Raw genomic sequence first — 18,492 nt, forward strand, 5'->3', positions numbered from 1 at the left:
GTGGACTTCCCCAGACTCTCTTGATGAACCTTATGTGTTGGAAGCAACTATAAAGTAGTATTACAGTGGAGTGAATCAGGTCTTTGTGCAGGAGGAGATGTTGGTATATTAGAAGAGTGAGAACAGTGTGTGGTGTCTGTGTGTGAGAGCCATGAAAAAGCTGCTTTGTTGTGTTTCCTGCTCTCCACCAGAGTGATATCAGGTCTGCTGATCAGCTAATATTGTGGTTAGTTTCTAGAGCCAAAGAGAACAAGTCCCGCACAAATAGTCAAAGAGAAGGATGGAGGAGTTGAGAAAACAAATGTTTAATAAAACATTCTTGTGGGAAATGAATGTGGGTTATAGTGAGAGGAGACTGAGGAATGTGTGAGAGAGGGTTAACAGGAGACGGAGATGAGGAGAGTGATGGGGGTCTCTGTTGTTCCAGCTCTGAGGAAAGGAATGCTGCAGTGATGTCACAGCTGCAGGAGGGAGCATGCCTAGTGATGACACAATCCTCAGATCTTCATGCTCCACCTCCCGCAACAGCCAAAATCCTCATTAAACGCTCAACATTGCACTTTTTCGTGCATGCTTGTGCTTTTCACATGATGGAATGAACTTCTGAGTGGGGGCGACATCTATGATCTCTACTACAACTAGAAACAGTGGTGCAAACTTCAGTTGTTTAATAGAGTGGAACATGTGTAAGGCTGTCCAGACCTAATCAAACCCTCTCACACACACTATCAAATATTCACTATCCAACCCCCTCATCCTCACTATCAAATACTCACGATTAAATCCTCTCACTCCCATTATCAAATACAATGAAAGGTTTTCATGAACTTAAATCAAACCCTCTCACACTTTCAAACCCTCTCATACTCACGATCAAATACTCACGATCAAACCCTCTCATCCTCACGATCAAATACTCACGATCAAACCCTCTCATACTCACGATCAAATACTCACGATCAAACCCTCTCATACTCACGATCAAATACTCACTATCAAACCCTCTCTCTATATATACACAAATCAACCCGCTCTCTCTCTCGTTATCAAACCGTTAGTCATTATCCAACTGTTTCACAGACTATCCAACTCTCATTTGCTGCCAACCCCCACCCCCCCACTATCAACATCCCTCTCACACACTATCAGAGACACTATTACAGTGACTGTGTGTGAGAGAGACACTGATAGTGCGCATGTGAAGGTTTGAAAGTGATTGAGAGACCATTCCCACGGACCGGGGCTGTGTAGCAGCAAAGACGACGCCTCTCTGGAAGCTCTAACTTTCTCCAGTAACACTGATTTGACAATAAAGACATTGATTATTTAACAGCAAGGCTACTGTTTGTATCAGCAGGCAGTTAGTCCTGCTCTGACCTTGGCAACTGCATATAACATAAACTTGCATTAACAGAAGTATTGTGACACCAGCCAACTGAGCATATTTTACTACTTAAATCATATTTATATGGGCATTAGGGTCTTGATCGGTTTAAGTGGCTACACTGTTTAACTCAAAGTTCCAACACAAAGTAAACAAAGATGGCTCCTCCTTTGCTGTCAGACAATAAGGTGGGAAGCTAATGTTTATGGTTGAATCGTCCACTCATAGGTGTGTGCTGAGTTCATGGCCATCCAAGGGTCCTGGGCAGCTGTGTGAAATCAGAGAGGGCAGAGCAATGGCAACATAGGCGTATGAAATGTCATCAGTGAATGCAACGTGGTAAAATAAACATCTATTTGTAACAAACTTCAGTGTAAAGAAATCAAATAAAGAGGAAAGGAAATGGAAGTAACACAATAAATGGAAAAAAAATACGGCAATTAAGAGCTCACAGACAGAGGTGGTTAACCACTGTGAACGGTCTGCTAAAACAACTGGGGGAGCAATCATTTTTGCTAACAAAATTATATTAGTAGATAAAGAAAATTAGAGACAGATTCAAGCGTTTGATCCCTACAACCTCTTTAAAACCCCGGACCTCCTGTTTCTGGACAGGCTTCAAAGTGATATGACGCTCCAGAGGCGTGCACACGAACTGCACATAACTCCAGCCTTTAATACCTTTGTGTCAAGAGAAAACAGGTAAATCCCTGAACATGATAAAAAAAATCTATTCCTCATTTGGTTCAAAAAAAGCTGTAAGAAATCTGTAAGTGTCAAAACAAAATGAGCATGGTCACAAAAGTCCTTTTCATAGAACTGAATATGAGTTTATCTTGACATTAGAGGTAGATATAATAGAGGTAGACGTCTTGTTCACCATCAACTGGTCTTAGATGATTTGTTTTTATGTTGCCCTTTTCTGTGACTGGAGCTTTGATCATGTTCTTTCAAATGGGTGTCTTCTTCTTCCTAAAAAACAAAAAAGGCCAACTCAATCAAACTTTTACATCTCTCAAGACCGTTAAAAAGTTTAGATGATAAATGTAAATGTAGATGTGCTGGTATCATAATTATTTTATCCCAAAGCAGCTTAGGTTTAGAGAAAGAAATGATTCAAACAGACCTTCAACGTGGCCTGCAGCAGATCCTGAGAGGGCAGTAGACACACAGCTTCTCCCAGGAAAGTGATGAGGACGTGGAGGACATCACACCAGTTACCCACCGTCAGCATCAGCACCAGTAGGGCTCCCAGTCGCAGCACTACGGAGTGAAAAAGAGCTTCTGCAGCAGTCTGTCGCTGCTGATCCTCTGAGTGAAATAAAAAAACAAAAAAAAACAAAAACAGGTCACACCACTGTGACCAACAAGTGTTCCTCTCGGAGCCTTTTCATTCTCCCTGATTATTACCTTGAATATAGACCACCAGCATTGTGTAACAGAGTGTGAGTGGAATCCAGAACTTAAGTGCATCCTTCTGGGACAGGAAGTGGTCATATATCATAGTGATGGAGGCCACAGCTGCAAGAGCAAAAGCCAAGACAACCGCTCTTTGCAGTGAAGCCAGTATGGTGTGTCCGCAGCTCAGGAGGGTAACACACTTCCCACAGTAAGACTTGGTGCTATGCAGCTGGTAGAGTCTGGCCACATGGTTCCACAGACTTTGACAGAAGCCTGCCACTAACCAGCTGAGTGCAGCAGCCAGAAACAAGCAGAGAGAGCTGTGTGGAGCCCCCTGATGGAGGAAGAACAGACTGCTAGTGAGGCCACAGCCCAGAGAGAACTGGCACTGGATCAGGAGCAGAGCAAGGCCTCTGCCATTATCATCCTGGGAGAAGACAGATCGAGAAATGTCAATGGAACTAAAGGACAACACTGTTAAAGATGTAAAACCAGACAGAGCTTCTTGTCTTACAGATACTCACCAGTCCTGCTGACGCCCAGGCAGAGACAGCTCGGAGGGAAAACTCCAGCACTATCAGAGAGGAAACCCGGGAGCCCACCATTGACAGGAAGGAGGTCAAGAGCCAGAACTGGACTGCTGTTCTCCAGTTCCCTCTTAGCAAGAGGCTTGATGGTGATGCCAGCTTGCCTTCAGTTTCAGAGTCACTAATTGCAGAGAGGAGAATCACCTTTCTGCTCGTTACATACCACAGTATCTTCATTTTGCTGTAACTCACCTGCATGCTTGAAGGAAGTGGTAAACTCTCAGGAGATTGCACAGCACTGATATTCCACATGCAGCTATAACACCTTTAAAACACACCAAACAACGCCAGTGCACTGCAAATTCAGTTTTTAACCATTTGAAACATGTTCAAACTCACCTTGAAAAAAGCAATCAACTGGATTTGAGTCAAAGAGCATCCATTCAAAATCTCCTAGGATCCAGGAGAAAGGGAAAAACATGTCTGTTACCTTTGGAATGGCTCAGCAAGGAAGCTCACAAAAGAAGAGCTATGACCACGCTCATAACATCCCTGCGAGACAAGATTTGCTGAAGATTTTAAGCTGCCCTTTATTTCTACTTACTGACCACACTCAGGTTCCAAAGGTCAAATGTGATGTCATTGTCAGTCTAATCACCTCCTGATGAAAGAGGCTGAAAGTCCTTCAAAACAGTCGATTATCCTCTCAGAGCAATCAGACGCCTTTTAACAAGGTCAAACGAAAGCATGTTTAGCTTACAATCAAACCCAGATTTAAAAAATAGCAAAGGAAGCGCTTAGGTTACAACAAAAAATTTATTTAATACATTTCATATAAAATGTTATTATTTACTGCTTTACACAAGCATTAGACACCCACAGGATTCATATTATTAATAATAATAATAATAATAATACACTCTAATTGTATGGGGGTTGTCAGCATGAGGTAAAGGTAGTACAAACGTCAGTAAATAAAAACATCTTTTTATAAACAGACAAGGCAACAAGAATGCAAACATCATCCAGGCATCTTGCCCAGGTTGAGTGAAAGATTGCTTGTAAAATCATCATTTGAGGTATTAAAGATAAAACCCGAGACTTCATTATCAACCGAATACATTTGAGATATTTGTTAGGAACTCCTCAGTTGTTTGTTAGAACCTGTGCAACACGTATTCATCTTTGCCAAGTATTTGATCGATCCTCCCTTCTTCCTGGGACCAAGAAAATCTCAATCAAAGGAAAATTGAACATTTATAGAACATATGTTTATATGCTTTCACACTCGGATCCAACTTTCTGCAAGGAAGTAAATAAACAGTCTCCAAATGGTTGAGGGGCATGATCACTGATGGACTGCTCCACTCAGACAGTCAGTAGGATGCAGGTATTTTCCTACTTGTCCTTAACAGCCTGTTGCCTCATCAGATCCCAGAACAGCATGCTGAGTACTGTGTGTGGAGCCAAGCGCAGGAACACGGGGCCCATGCCTTTATACAATCCCAGCAGGCCCTCAGCTTGGCACACCTTCAACATGCAATCTGAAAATCCATGATACAGGCGTCCCTGAAAGACAGACAAAAGATGGAGAAGCGGTTTAGAGACTTACTATTAAGTAGAGATTTCACAACTTTAATGATATTACTGGGTTTGCCAGTTCAATCCCTTTAACTAACCCTCCGAAACTCATCCACCGGCTGGTTGTAGAGCCTTGTGCTAATGACATCAAACGGCGTCATGGTGATGGCTACGGCAACTCCACTGATCATGGCAGCAAGCAAAGCAGTGAGCCAGCTGTTTGGACTGAACCACTGCAAGAGTGAAAGAAAACTGATTATTCACTGAAGTTGACTGCTGGAGTGACAGCAGCTGTTCAGCCTCCAAACACACACACACACAAAATGCCAACTATTTATCACATCTACCTGGGAATGTGACACCCAGTCCTTGGCTGAGGTGAAGGTTGCCAGTTGAGCAGCTGAGCCCACCATGACGCGAGGCACAGCCCCGTTCACACCCCTCCACAGACCAATTAAACCCTCCCGTCTATAGATGGTAACAAAGGCATCAGACACTCCCTGACATGGAAGAAAGCAAAAGTATTAGAAGCAGTGGCAAATCTTACCAGTATCAGTCACCAGTACCTTTTTTTTCTCCCCCCTTTCTGGTTAGTCAAAGCAGTCTAATTACAGCAGGCCTTAAAAATAACAACATCAATGTGTTTTGATTATTTGAACACGTCTGTTGACTTCTGCAGACTTTGATGACATCTGGTTGATAGATAGGTGATATTACAAGTGATTCATTTTTGGGGCTGAATGACGTGATGTGCTTTCTAGTAGATTAAATGTTACAGGCTTCAAGGGTGACTGATGAGAGGTTTTAAAAATGGAATCCATCAAAGTCATTAGAATTCATCCTGTGGAAGCTGTCCAGACGTTCTCTACTAAATTTCATAACAGGAACAGTCTGCAAAGCTCTGCCAAGCTCTAAAAACACCTCTACACAGTACCAAGATGAATTGCTCTAGTGGCATGGTTTATGTGATATTTGACATCCCTGACCATTAAGATGACATCCCCTAAAATTTAGAATAAATAATCTTAATATCACTGACAGTTAACTGCAGTAATTCAACAAAAACGGAGATAGGCGTGATGGCGGGACTGATCTGGGTCGGATGCTGCTAAGCCAGACTGTGAAATAACATTTTCAATTCTTACATGCATTGTAAAGATTCATCACAAGAGTCTGAGAGCGCACATGGAACACAGGCGATGTCGTACTGAGTGTATCAGAATAATGGAGGACTGTTTTCACCTGGAGCAATCTGTGTGGTTATTCCTGTGTGAGAGTTCTGTGAGCTACTAGGCCCGGCTCTGTTCCTCTTACCAGGTGGTTATGCTGATGGCCCACTGCTATGGCCTTCACGCTCTGGGCCTGCAGATGAGTCTTCACCTATGAATGAAATCCAGCACATTATATTTACTTTGCATTTAGTTTTGTATCTCAGAATATAACCACATACTTATAAAATTCACTTATTTTACATATCCAAAGTACAATTGTTTTTAGACCACACACAGATGTCCTTATTGTATACATGTACTTTTAAGTGGACCTGGCTTGTCATATTTGTATTTTACATGATTTTACAAGCAATCAATCTTCCCGTTCACTGTTCAATGGCGCTGGTGTGACACCAATTTTTCCCGTATGGGATTCATAAAGTTTTATCTTATCTTGAAATGAATTTAACGAGAGCAATGTACACTGGGGGTCCTCATTCTTGTCATGATGACATCATACATGTTCGAGGACGAGAAAAAAATCTAAGAATTTGGACCCCATCACAAAACTATCCAATTAAAATATGATCTAACGGAAAAAAAATAAAAAATTGTGTGCCAAAAAATGAGAACTGCTGATCCAGTTACATTCTCCCAGCCCTTACCTAAGTTACCAGCAATGTGCATGGCAAGTTGGACATAAATCGGGTGAACGGTTGTTGAGATAATCGAGGAAAAGACACAGATTACACAGACTTGTCACATCATGTTTGCCAGGCTGAGTTATATGACTATTACAGTAAACTACTGCCAAGGTTTGCAAGGAACTTTGGCAGGAAATACTCTTGATAAATCTGGACTGAACCTTTACCCCCAGACAGCATTATCACCTGCCCCCAAAATCAAGTCTGCGCTCTTCTAGATCTCCCGCAGTGTCAATAAAATAACCTTGACTGCTGGTTCCTTCACTGACTGCCAAGAATACACACCAAACATCCCGCGGGCACTATATTTTTGCTTTCCTGTGAACAGGTAGAGTCAACATGCAAAGTGTATGAACAAACATGGCATCACAGAATATTGTCTCCCCGTGTCATTACCAAAGGTCATGACCTGCATGTATTGCCTTACATTTGAGAAGGATTAACAACGCAGCTCCAGTTGTGTACGAGGGGACGTGCAGAGGGCGATCACGGGGATGTGCAGTAAAACATTCTGGTGTGGTTTTATAGATGCACATGATCTGAGTCTATTTTGAGCAACAGAGCTGAGTCAGACCTGAGGTGCGTAACATGAGGTCCGCATGGACATGGATTGATGATTTTCCTGCGTTCATTTAAAAATAACTTAAAAATTCTTCCTGTGGTAAGAGAAACATTTTCCTCACAGTCCCACATGATGTCACATTGCCTTGCAAGCCCCTGCACTGGATAAAAATAGATTTGGGACATTGGAGACGTGCTTGAAACTGAGCCTGTGTGCTTTATTTTCCATGATTGTGTCGACTTAAACTCCAGCACCTGGTCGGGCAAAAATATGACGGCACTCATTTGATAATTTGTTGATTTGACACAGTTTGGCACCCTTTGTTGACATTTTTTTTTGTTGCACGGCCTTCCAACATAATTGTTCATGTAGACATCTCTTACTGTACCATTTGTCTGTTCATCTGATGGTGACTAATATGAATTACCTCCTCTTGTCTTGCTTTAACTATCTGGTGTGTAAAATAACAAAGCCATGTACCACGACTGGACTGCTTGTCACTCGTTTGGTTCTGAACATCCGTAATGGTGCAGGATGCAGAAGAACGAGGAGTGAACATGAACGGTTCCTGCTCATAAATGCATGTGAGTTGACATTAGCCATTCACACAGAAGAATGAAACGACACCTCTTGCATAATGAATATCCATCACTCACCACAAAAGACGCTTGTCCATATCATCTTTCACAGCAGCCATTTGATGCCAACAAAAGTACTTCATGTCAGTTGGCTGGCTGTTAATTAACTTATTTGGTTTTCTTTAACGTGTGTGAGGTTGAATGCGTCACATAATCAGGTAATCCAATCTCAGAGGTACGTGGGGTTTAAATCATCTGTTAGGGTTAGATGTTGACCTATTGGGCTCAAACACACAATATACACTAGAAAATGGACATAATGACCAAAATGTTGAGCAGAATTTGAGGGATAAACGGAGCAAAGAATTATAAGATGTGATTCTTATTTAACAAAGAACATAAAGAACGTCTCTCTGAAATAAGCAACTTACCAGGTAGGCGGGAGAGGCGATGAAGGCCCCTAGTGCCCCAGCTCCAGCCCCAGACAGAAGGCTTCCTCCGTGGTACGAGGTGACACCCAAAGCTTCGCAGTAGGAGTAGGAGCCCAGCCTCACTCCGTTCATCACACCCTGGTAGATCAGCCCAACTGAGAGCCCCTTCTGAAGGCCCCGGAGCCCATCCGTGCGACCCACCACCCAGAGTGCCTGAAGGACTCCACGGTAGTGTCTCTGGTAAGACCCTCGTGCACGCAGCTCTCCCTGCAGTTGTAGACGGGTCTTGACAACCTCTAAAGGGTTGGTGAACACACAGGCTGCACAACAGGCAATTGCACCCAAAGCAAAGTCCAGCGGAGGCCAGACAGCTGGAGGCGGCGGCGAGGGGCTGAAGATGACCCGAGGTGCAGTCACCGTAGATGCCATCCTGTGAGAAGAGTGGCTGCCGAACACCGAGACTCTGGGTTAAGTTGTCAGCAGCTGTGCACTGGTCATCTCTGAGATGACATCTTCACATTTTGTCCTTGAGATAACGTTGTCACTAGTTTGTAAAGGGCTGATGTGAGTGTTTTGTACTGAGTGGAAATCAGTGAAGTCAAACAAACACTGTCACCCTCTGCGATGACTCATTTCTGGTTTCCCTCAACTTCCACTAACTTCTTTAGCAGCACATGGAGGCATCATCTGCAAGAGAATGAATTCAAGTTCATTTTGAGTTATTTTTGTTGCTGCAGTCTTGTTTGAAGAAAAACATTCATATTTTCCCTCTTGTAACAGACATGTCAGCAACCAGCCAAAATATCTCATTCACAAAAATCACCTGATACTTTGACACACACTTACCACTCTGGTCATTCAAAAAACAAACAACACACAAATACATCACAACTGCAGAATGCACCCTGACATAGAAAAAAACACTTGTCTTGAGTTTCAGTCAAAAACATCCCTTGATATTTACTTCATTCAGAAACTCACAGTGTTTTGTGATCCTGCTCAGCTTCATTCTTCCTCTTTCATTGTAAACATGTGTCCAGAGCAAATTCATTGTGAGAGACTCCACCCACTGCCTCAGTCCAGAGCCAATGACCATCCAGTGTTGTCTGCCACCTCACCATGTCCCTGGTCCTGCACGAATCAAGCGTCTCTGCTCTGAACTGCCCCTGCTGTCCTACAGGATCTCTCTGGGTAAAAGGTTATTGTTGGTTGAAAAGGAGGGGGGTCTGACTGGGAGGCTAAAGATTGAATGGACCTACAGAAAATGTGGGGTTAACCCATCACACTATTTGGGTTTTGTGAAAGGAACTGTAGTTCCTTTTTAGCATAAACATTAACTTTGTGAAAAAAATATTGGTTACTGTAAATGTAACCAGAGTTTTCTTATTCGAACTTTCACTTTAAACTTATACTTTTGTAGCTGAGATGACTCATCTATCATGTGCTCATTACTGGGAGCCACTAGAGGGCACTCTTCAACTCTTCAAACAGCATCAGACTGAACCAATTAATTAAGAGTTCATCACTGGAATTAGAAACAGGAGTTGACAAATTAGTCTCAACACAGAGCCAGTTAATGGCCAATATGGAGCTTCTGATCATATATTTGATCAATTATGTTGTTATCGCTTGTTCGTTGTGAGCACTTTCAAAAAATTAAGTTTCAATCTTAAAAGAAAACTGCACCTTCACATGTAATCACCACCTAAAACCATTGACATTTGTCGAAATGTATATATGAATTCCACTCTTCGAAACTTCCATGTCAAGTTTTGATATTCATCACATTCATTCTGTCAAAAAAGGAATGAAATTAGTTTGTAGTTTCCTTTTTGGATTAAAATAAAGAAAATCAATCTAGTTTAAAATGGATTTTCAGACTAAAAAAAATGTAACCTTTACAGTTGACAATCATTACAATTCTGATCCATGAGATAACGTGCTGACGAGATTATGTGTAATCACATGGTCCAAGAACGTGTTTAGATGTATGACTGAAGCCAAAGAGATGTTTGGTGACCAGAATCAGACAAGAATTACAAGGAGCTTCTGATTCTCTGCATCCGGCAAGGAGGGAGGAATGAGATACTCCCTTGTCTGGTTCTTCGGTGATGGTGGTAGAGTGATGTGCTTGGCAGCAACCTGTTCAGACGGGAATGCTATGAAACCAGATTAATAAAAATACAAAAATTAAGTTTCAAGCGGTGATTACATTTAATCAGCATTTAATATCAGCATTCACGGTGCTCTGACAGAGTGAAGTATCGGCGTAACTGTGTGAAAACACTCCACTGCAGTAATTTGTACTCAACAAAATACCCCCAAAAAGTAGAAATGTTACAACGGTGACAGAGGAGACATTGAGGCCTTTATTATTTAACTGTTTATAGTACAGTGCCAAGTCTCTCATCCATCAAGCGTCCCCACCAGTCAACAACTTTTAACCACTACCACGCGCGCACGCACACACACTCTCTCTCTCTCAGACACACACACACACACCAATGTAAACATCGCAGGCTTATAGAATGAAACCAAATGCAAGGTAGTCTTCGGCCATTTCTTTCACCGGCGTCCGTTGTCAAGAGTTCAGGAGAGGATGACGGAAAAACAGGAATGTTACTGTCTGATCACCTTAGTGGGAACAACAGAACAATGTCCTGCTTTCTCAATCACTGCACTCAAAAATAATACCTACATACATACACACAGTCAAGACTCAATCAACCAAATATCTTTTATCAAAGTGTAGTTAAAGTGTGTTACTTGTATGCTTGCAGAAGCCAGAGGGGCGAAAGGTTAAGTTCTGAAGTGGAACATCTAACCATGATTATGTTCTTTCCCAATAATCCTTCCTAGAAGAAAAAAGGCCTTGTGTGTCAATTCCCTTGTTACAGAACAGAGTGTCTGTCTTCCCAATCCTGCCTGCAGCTGCATTACCTTTTCGCACGGACAAAGTACAAGGCGTTCGTTTTAGGGTAGTACTTCACATTCTGTTTTTTGTCCATGAGTCCTCCAAAAATGATAAGCTCTCCCCTGCCCTGTACCACGGTATGAAGGCTGGTCTCTGGAGGCCCCGTGACAGCAGCAGGAGTTCCGTTCCCGTAAACTCTCCAGGACACCATGCCGGCAGATTTGGCCCGGGACACATCCAACACGTACATCTGCATTGGCTTGCAGTTGAGTGACTGGTACAGAGGTTTCCCTACGTTCAGGCTCTGAGGGGGGTGATGGCCCAGACGCCGTGCAATAGGAGGGATAGCGTGTCCGTCAGCTCCAGCAGCCTGTGGAGGACTGGAGGAGGAGGACGGAGGGGTGCCTGGAGGAACTGCTCCTCCACCACCACTTCCCCCTCCAGGAGAAACCCCCTGGGTCTGAAGGGAAGACGACGATGATGAAGATGGTAAAGATGCGGAAGATTTGTTCTTCACTGCCTCCAGACCTCGCCGTAAGGCAGCAGGGGACACTGCTCCTGGTGGAGTGTGTGGGGACCCTGCAGGAGGTGTATGCAGGCCGTTAGTGCTGGGCAGCTCAGGGTGATGCGCGCCTGAAGGAGGAGACTCCCAGCCATAGTCTGTGGAGGCAGGTAGGTGAGGTCGGAGGGGGGGAGACGCAGCCTGGGCCGGGCTGGTCCGGGGTGAGGGGGAGGATCCATTTAATAAGGGGGGGAGAGGAGGAAGAGGAGGGCTATCAGGACCTTGTGAAGGAGAGGGTTGTTGAGATGAGGAAGGACTCGCATCTCTGGCATTTCCTCTTGCTGAAGGCCGCGGTCTCAATGTACCCCATCGCCCATTAACACAGGGAGCCTCCTCAACAGCTCCCAGGACAACACCGGCGGCCCCACTCCGAACAGGAGATTGAGAGCGCAGGGAAGGCGGTTCTGGACCCAGAGGGGCAGGTGTGGCACTTATGGGAGAGGGCCGAGAGTTCAGACTTGGGCTGAGCGGAGCGCGACCAGAAGGAGCCTGTGAGAAAACCACGACACACTGGCCCACCTTGAGGGAGAAGCAAATGTCAAAACAAGATTAAAAAGAGACATTGTTGAGTGATTTTAGAATTACACACAGATGCAGGAGAGCACCAAGATAGAAACCTACTCTACAAGCAGGGTGGCACCAAAGCTCTGGGGCTCCATGGTCCTCGTTCTCCACCTGCAGCTGTTGCCACCTCCATGGTGGTGCGTCCATGTGAAGCAGCCAGGCATCTTTCAGGAGCTTGATTAAATAACAGCAAGGACACAACTAGAGTCAGATAGGCTGCAAGAAACAAATGCTTGGACTCAAATATGTTTTGATACCAAGGTAAATCTTACAGCATTAGGACCTCCACAGCCTCCCAAGATGAGCAATGTCTGATCGTCAATCACAATCTAACAGGAACATTTAAACCAACTCGTAAGACAAATACAGGCCTTCTTCACAAGTCAAGAATCTAAAGCTACAAGTGTAAAGATGGTCAAAAAAAGTGGTTTTGAGATCCAGGTTCTTACCTGTGACTGGCCTCCTCGTGGGTGTGGGGATTGGCCAGATATGGGTGGTTTGGACCAGGACCATTGCTCCAGATCCAGAACCCAGACCTCATTACTCCTGATCAGAACCAACAGACAGCATAGAAACACAATGTGTGAAAGTGGCAAAACTCACCATTGTGCTTATTAGTTGCAGTGCGAAGAGCAAGTGTTCTTCAATCATTTTTAATCCATCTATACGAGGGTCAAAAGTCTCTCTAATGTGTACCATTAAGAAATCCTGAATGCATTGCTTGTACCCAATATACTTGCTACAACATGACATCAGCCAGTTTTACTGTAAATGAATGACAAAACAGTACTTAATTTTGCTGCAGTTTCAATATGTAGAACACTGCAGATTGTAATTTTTATTGAACAGTATCTACATAATGTGATAAAAGACATGCGTACATTTGCCTTGCTCCTAAAGATCCCCCAAACACCACCATAGTGTTGCCTATTACAGAGGAAGAGTGGCCTGCCATCGGTGGTGGTCCATGTGTGGTTACTATGCAGTTCCACCTGAGACACAACCAGAGAGGGAATAAGTTACATAGAAGCCAACGTTTCAAACTGTTCATCCCTTTTCACAACTAAATACTTTAACTCCTATCAGTGACTCTCTCTCACCAGTTCTTTGAAGGAGAGTAGGTGTGGATTTCATCAAAAAAACGTTCGGGTTGGTGCAGTGGATACGGGCTGGGGCGAGTCCATCCTCCAAACAGCACTAACAGATCTTTGTGCATTACTAGCGTTGCTCCAGCTTTAGGAGATGGATAAGACCCTGTAAAATGAAGAACAAAGATTTGAAAGATCAAGAGAATAGCAAACGAGTCAAAATATTTTCTCTGAACTATCATTTCACGAGATATTTATTGCTATAAATACTCCAGACTTTCTTTCTGCATCGAAGCGTCAGTCTAATATTTCCTCCATGAACAAGGTTATGATTTCTACTGCATTTGTTGGTTGTTTTTCTTGAAAAATGGAGAGGGGAGCCAAATAGGAACCCTTTAAATGTGGCTGCAGATAATGACATTTTCACCAATTCCTCAGAAAATATTACACTGACTTCAGCAGAAATGTACTCCCAAGTGTGGCATGTAATGAAGTATGTGAGGTGTACTCCTACCTGAGGCTAAAGGACGGATCCACTCCTTGCTGTTGAGGTCCAGTCTCCATAAATCATTGAAGGCAGCATTGCAGCTACTCTGAGTGCACCCCCCAAACACATACATGGACTGGTTTGAGTCGTAATAACATGCACCTGAAAAAGAAAAAAAAAAACAAGGTAAAACTACACAATAAAAAAAAAAAACAGAAAAAAAAGAATAACAATTACCATTTCAAACACTAAACCTGATTTTTTTCAAGCACGTTTGCATAAGTGTACAAAGTCCTCAGTGAGTCAGGACAAAAAAGGAATACGTAACCGGTTATTATGATTGCAGACTGGTGATGCAGTTTGCATCAGCTCGAAAATAAACATTCCTGTGTGATGCCTTTGCAATGCTACAAATGTTGTTCATCACATAAATACACGGATGAACTCTGATCTCTTTTTTTCTACTGTACAGTAAATTTCAGTTCTCACCAGTTCTCTTTTGAGTGAGTGAGTGAGTGTGTGTGTGTGTGTGTGTGTGTGTGTGTGTGTGTGTGTGTGTGTGTGTGTGTGTGTGTGTGTGTGTGTGCGTGCGCGCGCGGGTGGGTAGATGGGGGACCATCCAGCTTTGGATGATACAATAGGCCAGTGAACTTCCTATCAATCTCAGCCTCGCCTAGCTTTTTCATACAACTATCATCAAAAAAAGTTTCTATTCTAGATCAAAACAGTAGCAAGTTTTCTTTACAGCTTTGTTGGTAGTGGTGTGCTAAGGAACTGTGAGCGTGCAAGGCCTTCAACTGTGTGCAACGGTCCTCTGAGAGAAAAAAAATCTTTACATTAGAAATTAAGGACAAGCAGGTGCAGACTCACAAGGAGCTCCTGATGGGATAGACGGCTATTTCCACTGGCACAGTGCAAGGAAACAGGTCACAGACAACGCACCCTGCTATATGTATTCAAAATGGGGTCAAGTTTGAGAGATGTCATACAAGTCAATTTTCTACACACATGTAGAAGCTGCTCAGCTTCTTCACCTACGGTGCAAACACCATAAGACCCCCAAGCAGCCTGAGGTCTCTTTTGTTGTCTGTTTTGCTTCCTGTTAAGTGCTGGTTTCAAGCAACAGAGCCCCAAATGAGCAGCTGTTGTAACTGTGTGACATTGTCCAGGCAGTTTGGACTGCTTTCAAATGTGTAGTGTGAAAGTGAACTGGACCAAATGAAAGTGTACTGTTATTTTACTGTGTGTTCAGCCTCAGAATCAATCCATAAATTTTCCTGTTCTCTACTTATCCCTAATTTGGCCAGGTATGCAAACACTGGGCTTCATATGGATATGTGGCCAGGCAGGTGCCAAATTCCATAATTAGGCCTTTGGGTGCTTCTATGCATGCCACTGGATTCACTTGAATGTCATGTCCTGAAACACAAACTTCATGCATTTCCTATGTGGAGGATTAATATGGAATTAAAAATAAAAGAAAGGATAATATTGCCAAAGTACTACCAAGCTTAGATGTTAGTATTTCATACCAATAAAACCTGATGAGACTTTGTGTCCCTTCTATTTCTGTGCCACTAAAACATTACAACATTGTGAGACATGAGTGGCATAAGCTAAAGCAGGAAAAAAATGGTTTCATTCATTAACCATTGCTTTATTTTAACATTAACTTTTAATAAGACAGCAAGTACTAACTGTGTGAAAAGCGCTGAGTGATAGGTGTTCCGGGATATGGGTATGTTCGACTTTCCCACTGGATATTTCCTTCCTGAACAGCTCTCAAGAAGCCATGGTAGCACTGATAAGCAACACCTGGTTCAAAGACAATATATAGAAGCAACAGGTTACATTTACACCTGAATTGTAAATTAAAGTATTTCAAACTGAGTCACTGCTCTGCTCACACCCTGATTGAGTGTCATACAAGATCTTGGAAAGGTGAGAGGCCTACCTTTAATGAGGCGATACCACTGCTTACATACAAGCGCAGCAGTTTTGTGTTCCTGGTAAGGTGAGAGAAATGACAGAATATATTCTAGAACCTCCTCTGGCAACTCCATCATTGTTCTCCCTCCTCCTTTGGCACAAGTGTCCATGTTTCCCTCTTGTCGGCAGGTACCCATCTTTGCCTCAAAGTCCTCTGTTATTCCAGTAGGTTCCCCACAATCGTCTTCTGTATCCATGGCAACAAAGCATCCATCCTCACCGTCAGCTGATCGCGACATTGTTGTCTGGTGAAACATAGTGAGACAAGCTTGTGGTGTGTGTACTAATGTAGGAGTTGTTCTACCGCGTATATGCTGATCATTATGCATATGAGCTAAAATGTGCTTCACCATTACTGTGATTTAAATAGGTCATTATACTTGTGACCAATTTCATGTCTCGTCTATTTCTGTCTCTCAGTTGTATAAAGGAATAGGTACCCATGCAGCCCAGACATAAAAAGCTGTAACATTAACCAGCTGGACATGTCCCTCCTTTGTGGCTTGAAGCCGAGTACACTTAATTGTTACATCCATTGTCTGAAACGGGTGGTGCCCTTTCCCCAGTCTAGCAGCTGGTCCCTACACATAGCACGCCCCACTCAGATCGTTAGCTACATCCAACAAGCTACCCGTCATATGATAAATGAAATGTACAAATGCTAATGCTGATTAGCACCCAGAGCTAACAGCCTGATTAAATTCTTCAACCTTGAAAAAATTCACTTCTGCCACACTTCAATATTGTAAGAACAGACGTTAACATGTTGATGAATTTTGCGCTTGGTCCTCAAAGAATGTGCTAATTTGGCTAACATTAGCTACCTTATGATCATCGAAGCTAACACCAGTGAGCCTTTAGCTAGCTGACGGTGCATAGCAGCACATTACGTGTTTTCTTTCAAAACACACGTCCAACACTTTAATGTTGACCTCTGCATTTTAACCCGATAAGTGACACGACGTTTATCCTGCACAACACTAGTAACTAACTTACAAACCAGAAAGCTGATGTCCTCCTCGTTGTCTACTGCTGATAATCTCAGCTAGCGTTAGCTTCTGTAGAACCTGATTGCAGTAATTAGCTTCTCTTATGTCAAATACTCTGTCAAGGTTTCCCTGAACAATGTTGTCATTTTCACTCCTTTACTGTGGCAGCGTTTATAGTACCGTTGTTTTAAACAGGGTCTATCGTAGCCTGAGTGTATAGGTCTTTCCTCTCTTCTTCCCGGGTATCAGCTCCCGAGGTTCCTCTGCAGCCTCCAAAGAGTCGCCATCTTCCGCTCAGTGAACGGCCTCCTCCGCAGCACAGCGACACTCCAGCAGCCGCGAACACGCCAGCTCTGGTACCAGGGTGGGTCCCTCTGCCACGGACACCGCGCCCCTAGCTGCCTCTCACGCAGATGTAACAGCTCTTTAATCAGTATGAGAGAACTTTACTGTAACTACTACTACTATTACTTCCGTATAAAAATGAGTTAAAATAGAGGAATATCAGAGCTAAGGCTTATATTTTAAAAATGACACAAACGTGTGCAGGGCCAATTTACACGGTTTGAGTGACTAAGTTTTCCTATTCAATATTACGTCATATTGTGACTGTTAAAGTTGGAAATTTGTTTTCTTGTGGGCAATTATTGAATTATCTGTAGTCCTTACGTTATAATTTGTTTATAATATAAAATATTGCATGCATTCTGTAAATGTATATTTAAATAGAGCATCTCTCTGACAAAAAAACAAAACAAAAACAATCCGGAAAGGATTAATCTCATTACTATTATTTCTTTTCAATAAGCTTTTTAAGAATTTGTCAGCCTATGAAATAACTATTTAACTGCAAGGTCTTTGGGTCTGCCTCTTCTCAGAACTTTGTGGGCATAAACAACCTGACACATCTCCCTCATTTTCTTTTTGGTTTTGCTACATCTGTTAGGGCGGGACAAATGAAACCTCTCAGTGACATCATCAAGTTCCACCACAGATTTGCCTGATTTTCCATAAATTGTCAACATAGCTCAGACCATCTGTGTGGATGTGCAAGGTCTCTAAACATGCAAGAACTGTTATGTTGTCAAAAAACATACGTTACCAAACTGTCACCTCTAAAATTTTGTTTTTTGGTGCCCCAGACTGGCATATGCATACTACTTTAACATGGATGGCTACATTGCTGAGTTAGTGAGTTATACCATGCAGGAAAAAAAAGAAGTATTCTTATATTTTTACAGACATGTGTTAGGTCAAACTTTGACCATCAGTTACCATGTGACCACCTGTTTCCGCAAAATCATCTACAGATGGTGCAGTTAAACTCCCATAAAAGGATAAATAGTTTACCTTGAAGGTTGTTTTCTTGAGGGCGTGTTGCTCTCAGTAGTTAAATTCATCAGTGATTAGTTTTGAGCAAGGCAGAAGCCATTTTATCTGCTCTATACTGGACTAAACCAGATATGAAAGGGCACCTGAACATTATGAGATTCCAAATGCATATGATAGGATACATTGCT

General features: G+C 42.8%; 3 protein-coding genes across 5 annotated transcripts; all 3 read right to left on the minus strand.

The window, feature by feature from the left end:
- Window positions 1–1,824: 1,824 nt before the first annotated feature.
- Window positions 1,825–3,793, minus strand: LOC147268227 (transmembrane protein 82-like). The gene is made up of 6 exons (XM_086200806.1): window positions 3,712–3,793; window positions 3,565–3,637; window positions 3,310–3,493; window positions 2,795–3,212; window positions 2,511–2,695; window positions 1,825–2,356 (listed from the first exon to the last, which is right to left on the minus strand). Exons 1-6 carry the CDS (start codon window positions 3,791–3,793, stop codon window positions 2,267–2,269), a joined length of 1,032 nt encoding a protein of 343 aa, XP_086056932.1. The 3' UTR covers window positions 1,825–2,266.
- A 366-nt stretch (window positions 3,794–4,159) lies between these two features.
- Window positions 4,160–9,609, minus strand: slc25a34 (solute carrier family 25 member 34). 2 transcript variants are annotated; one of them, XM_086200807.1, is made up of 7 exons: window positions 9,361–9,609; window positions 9,226–9,284; window positions 8,380–9,066; window positions 6,208–6,273; window positions 5,241–5,393; window positions 4,992–5,126; window positions 4,160–4,881 (listed from the first exon to the last, which is right to left on the minus strand). In XM_086200807.1, exons 3-7 carry the CDS (start codon window positions 8,806–8,808, stop codon window positions 4,711–4,713), a joined length of 954 nt encoding a protein of 317 aa, XP_086056933.1. In that variant the 5' UTR covers window positions 8,809–9,066; window positions 9,226–9,284; window positions 9,361–9,609; the 3' UTR covers window positions 4,160–4,710. The 2 variants fall into 2 exon arrangements, with proteins under 2 accessions (XP_086056933.1, XP_086056934.1); XM_086200808.1 differs by lacking the exon at window positions 9,226–9,284.
- Window positions 9,610–10,727: 1,118 nt separating this feature from the next.
- On the minus strand, window positions 10,728–17,731 carry fbxo42 (F-box protein 42). Of its 2 annotated transcripts, none has more exons than XM_086199618.1 (10): window positions 17,153–17,731; window positions 15,949–16,228; window positions 15,693–15,809; window positions 14,022–14,156; window positions 13,520–13,673; window positions 13,301–13,411; window positions 12,869–12,965; window positions 12,692–12,748; window positions 12,477–12,593; window positions 10,728–12,374 (listed from the first exon to the last, which is right to left on the minus strand). In XM_086199618.1, exons 2-10 carry the CDS (start codon window positions 16,220–16,222, stop codon window positions 11,316–11,318), a joined length of 2,121 nt encoding a protein of 706 aa, XP_086055744.1. In that variant the 5' UTR covers window positions 16,223–16,228; window positions 17,153–17,731; the 3' UTR covers window positions 10,728–11,315. The 2 variants fall into 2 exon arrangements, with proteins under 2 accessions (XP_086055744.1, XP_086055745.1); XM_086199619.1 differs by lacking the exon at window positions 17,153–17,731 and adding an exon at window positions 16,980–17,131.
- Window positions 17,732–18,492: the final 761 nt, after the last annotated feature.

This window comes from Aulostomus chinensis, chromosome 3 (genome assembly GCF_037954235.1).
Source record: "Aulostomus chinensis isolate RoL2024-O1b breed Wild chromosome 3, RoL_Achi_v1.0, whole genome shotgun sequence".
NCBI lineage: Eukaryota > Metazoa > Chordata > Actinopteri > Syngnathiformes > Aulostomidae > Aulostomus > Aulostomus chinensis.

Excerpts from the sequence above, each read along its gene's own strand:
- LOC147268227 (XM_086200806.1), bottom strand. The coding sequence starts at position 3,793 with ATGTTTTTCCCTTTCTCCTGGATCCTAGGAGATTTTGAATGGATGCTC. Across the intron at positions 2,696-2,794 it reads GCTGGTGGTCTATATTCAAG|AGGATCAGCAGCGACAGACT; the intron begins GTAATAATCAGG and ends TATTTCACTCAG. Across the intron at positions 2,357-2,510 it reads TGCTGCAGGCCACGTTGAAG|GAAGAAGAAGACACCCATTT; the intron begins GTCTGTTTGAAT and ends TTTGTTTTTTAG.
- slc25a34 (XM_086200808.1), bottom strand. The coding sequence starts at position 8,808 with ATGGCATCTACGGTGACTGCACCTCGGGTCATCTTCAGCCCCTCGCCG. Across the intron at positions 6,274-8,379 it reads TCGCCTCTCCCGCCTACCTG|GTGAAGACTCATCTGCAGGC; the intron begins GTAAGTTGCTTA and ends TTTCATTCATAG. Across the intron at positions 4,882-4,991 it reads CGGTGGATGAGTTTCGGAGG|GGACGCCTGTATCATGGATT; the intron begins GTTAGTTAAAGG and ends TCTGTCTTTCAG.
- fbxo42 (XM_086199618.1), bottom strand. The coding sequence starts at position 16,222 with ATGTCGCGATCAGCTGACGGTGAGGATGGATGCTTTGTTGCCATGGAT. Across the intron at positions 15,810-15,948 it reads GTGGTATCGCCTCATTAAAG|GTGTTGCTTATCAGTGCTAC; the intron begins GTAGGCCTCTCA and ends TCTTTGAACCAG. Across the intron at positions 12,749-12,868 it reads CACGAGGAGGCCAGTCACAG|ATTGTGATTGACGATCAGAC; the intron begins GTAAGAACCTGG and ends TGTTCCTGTTAG.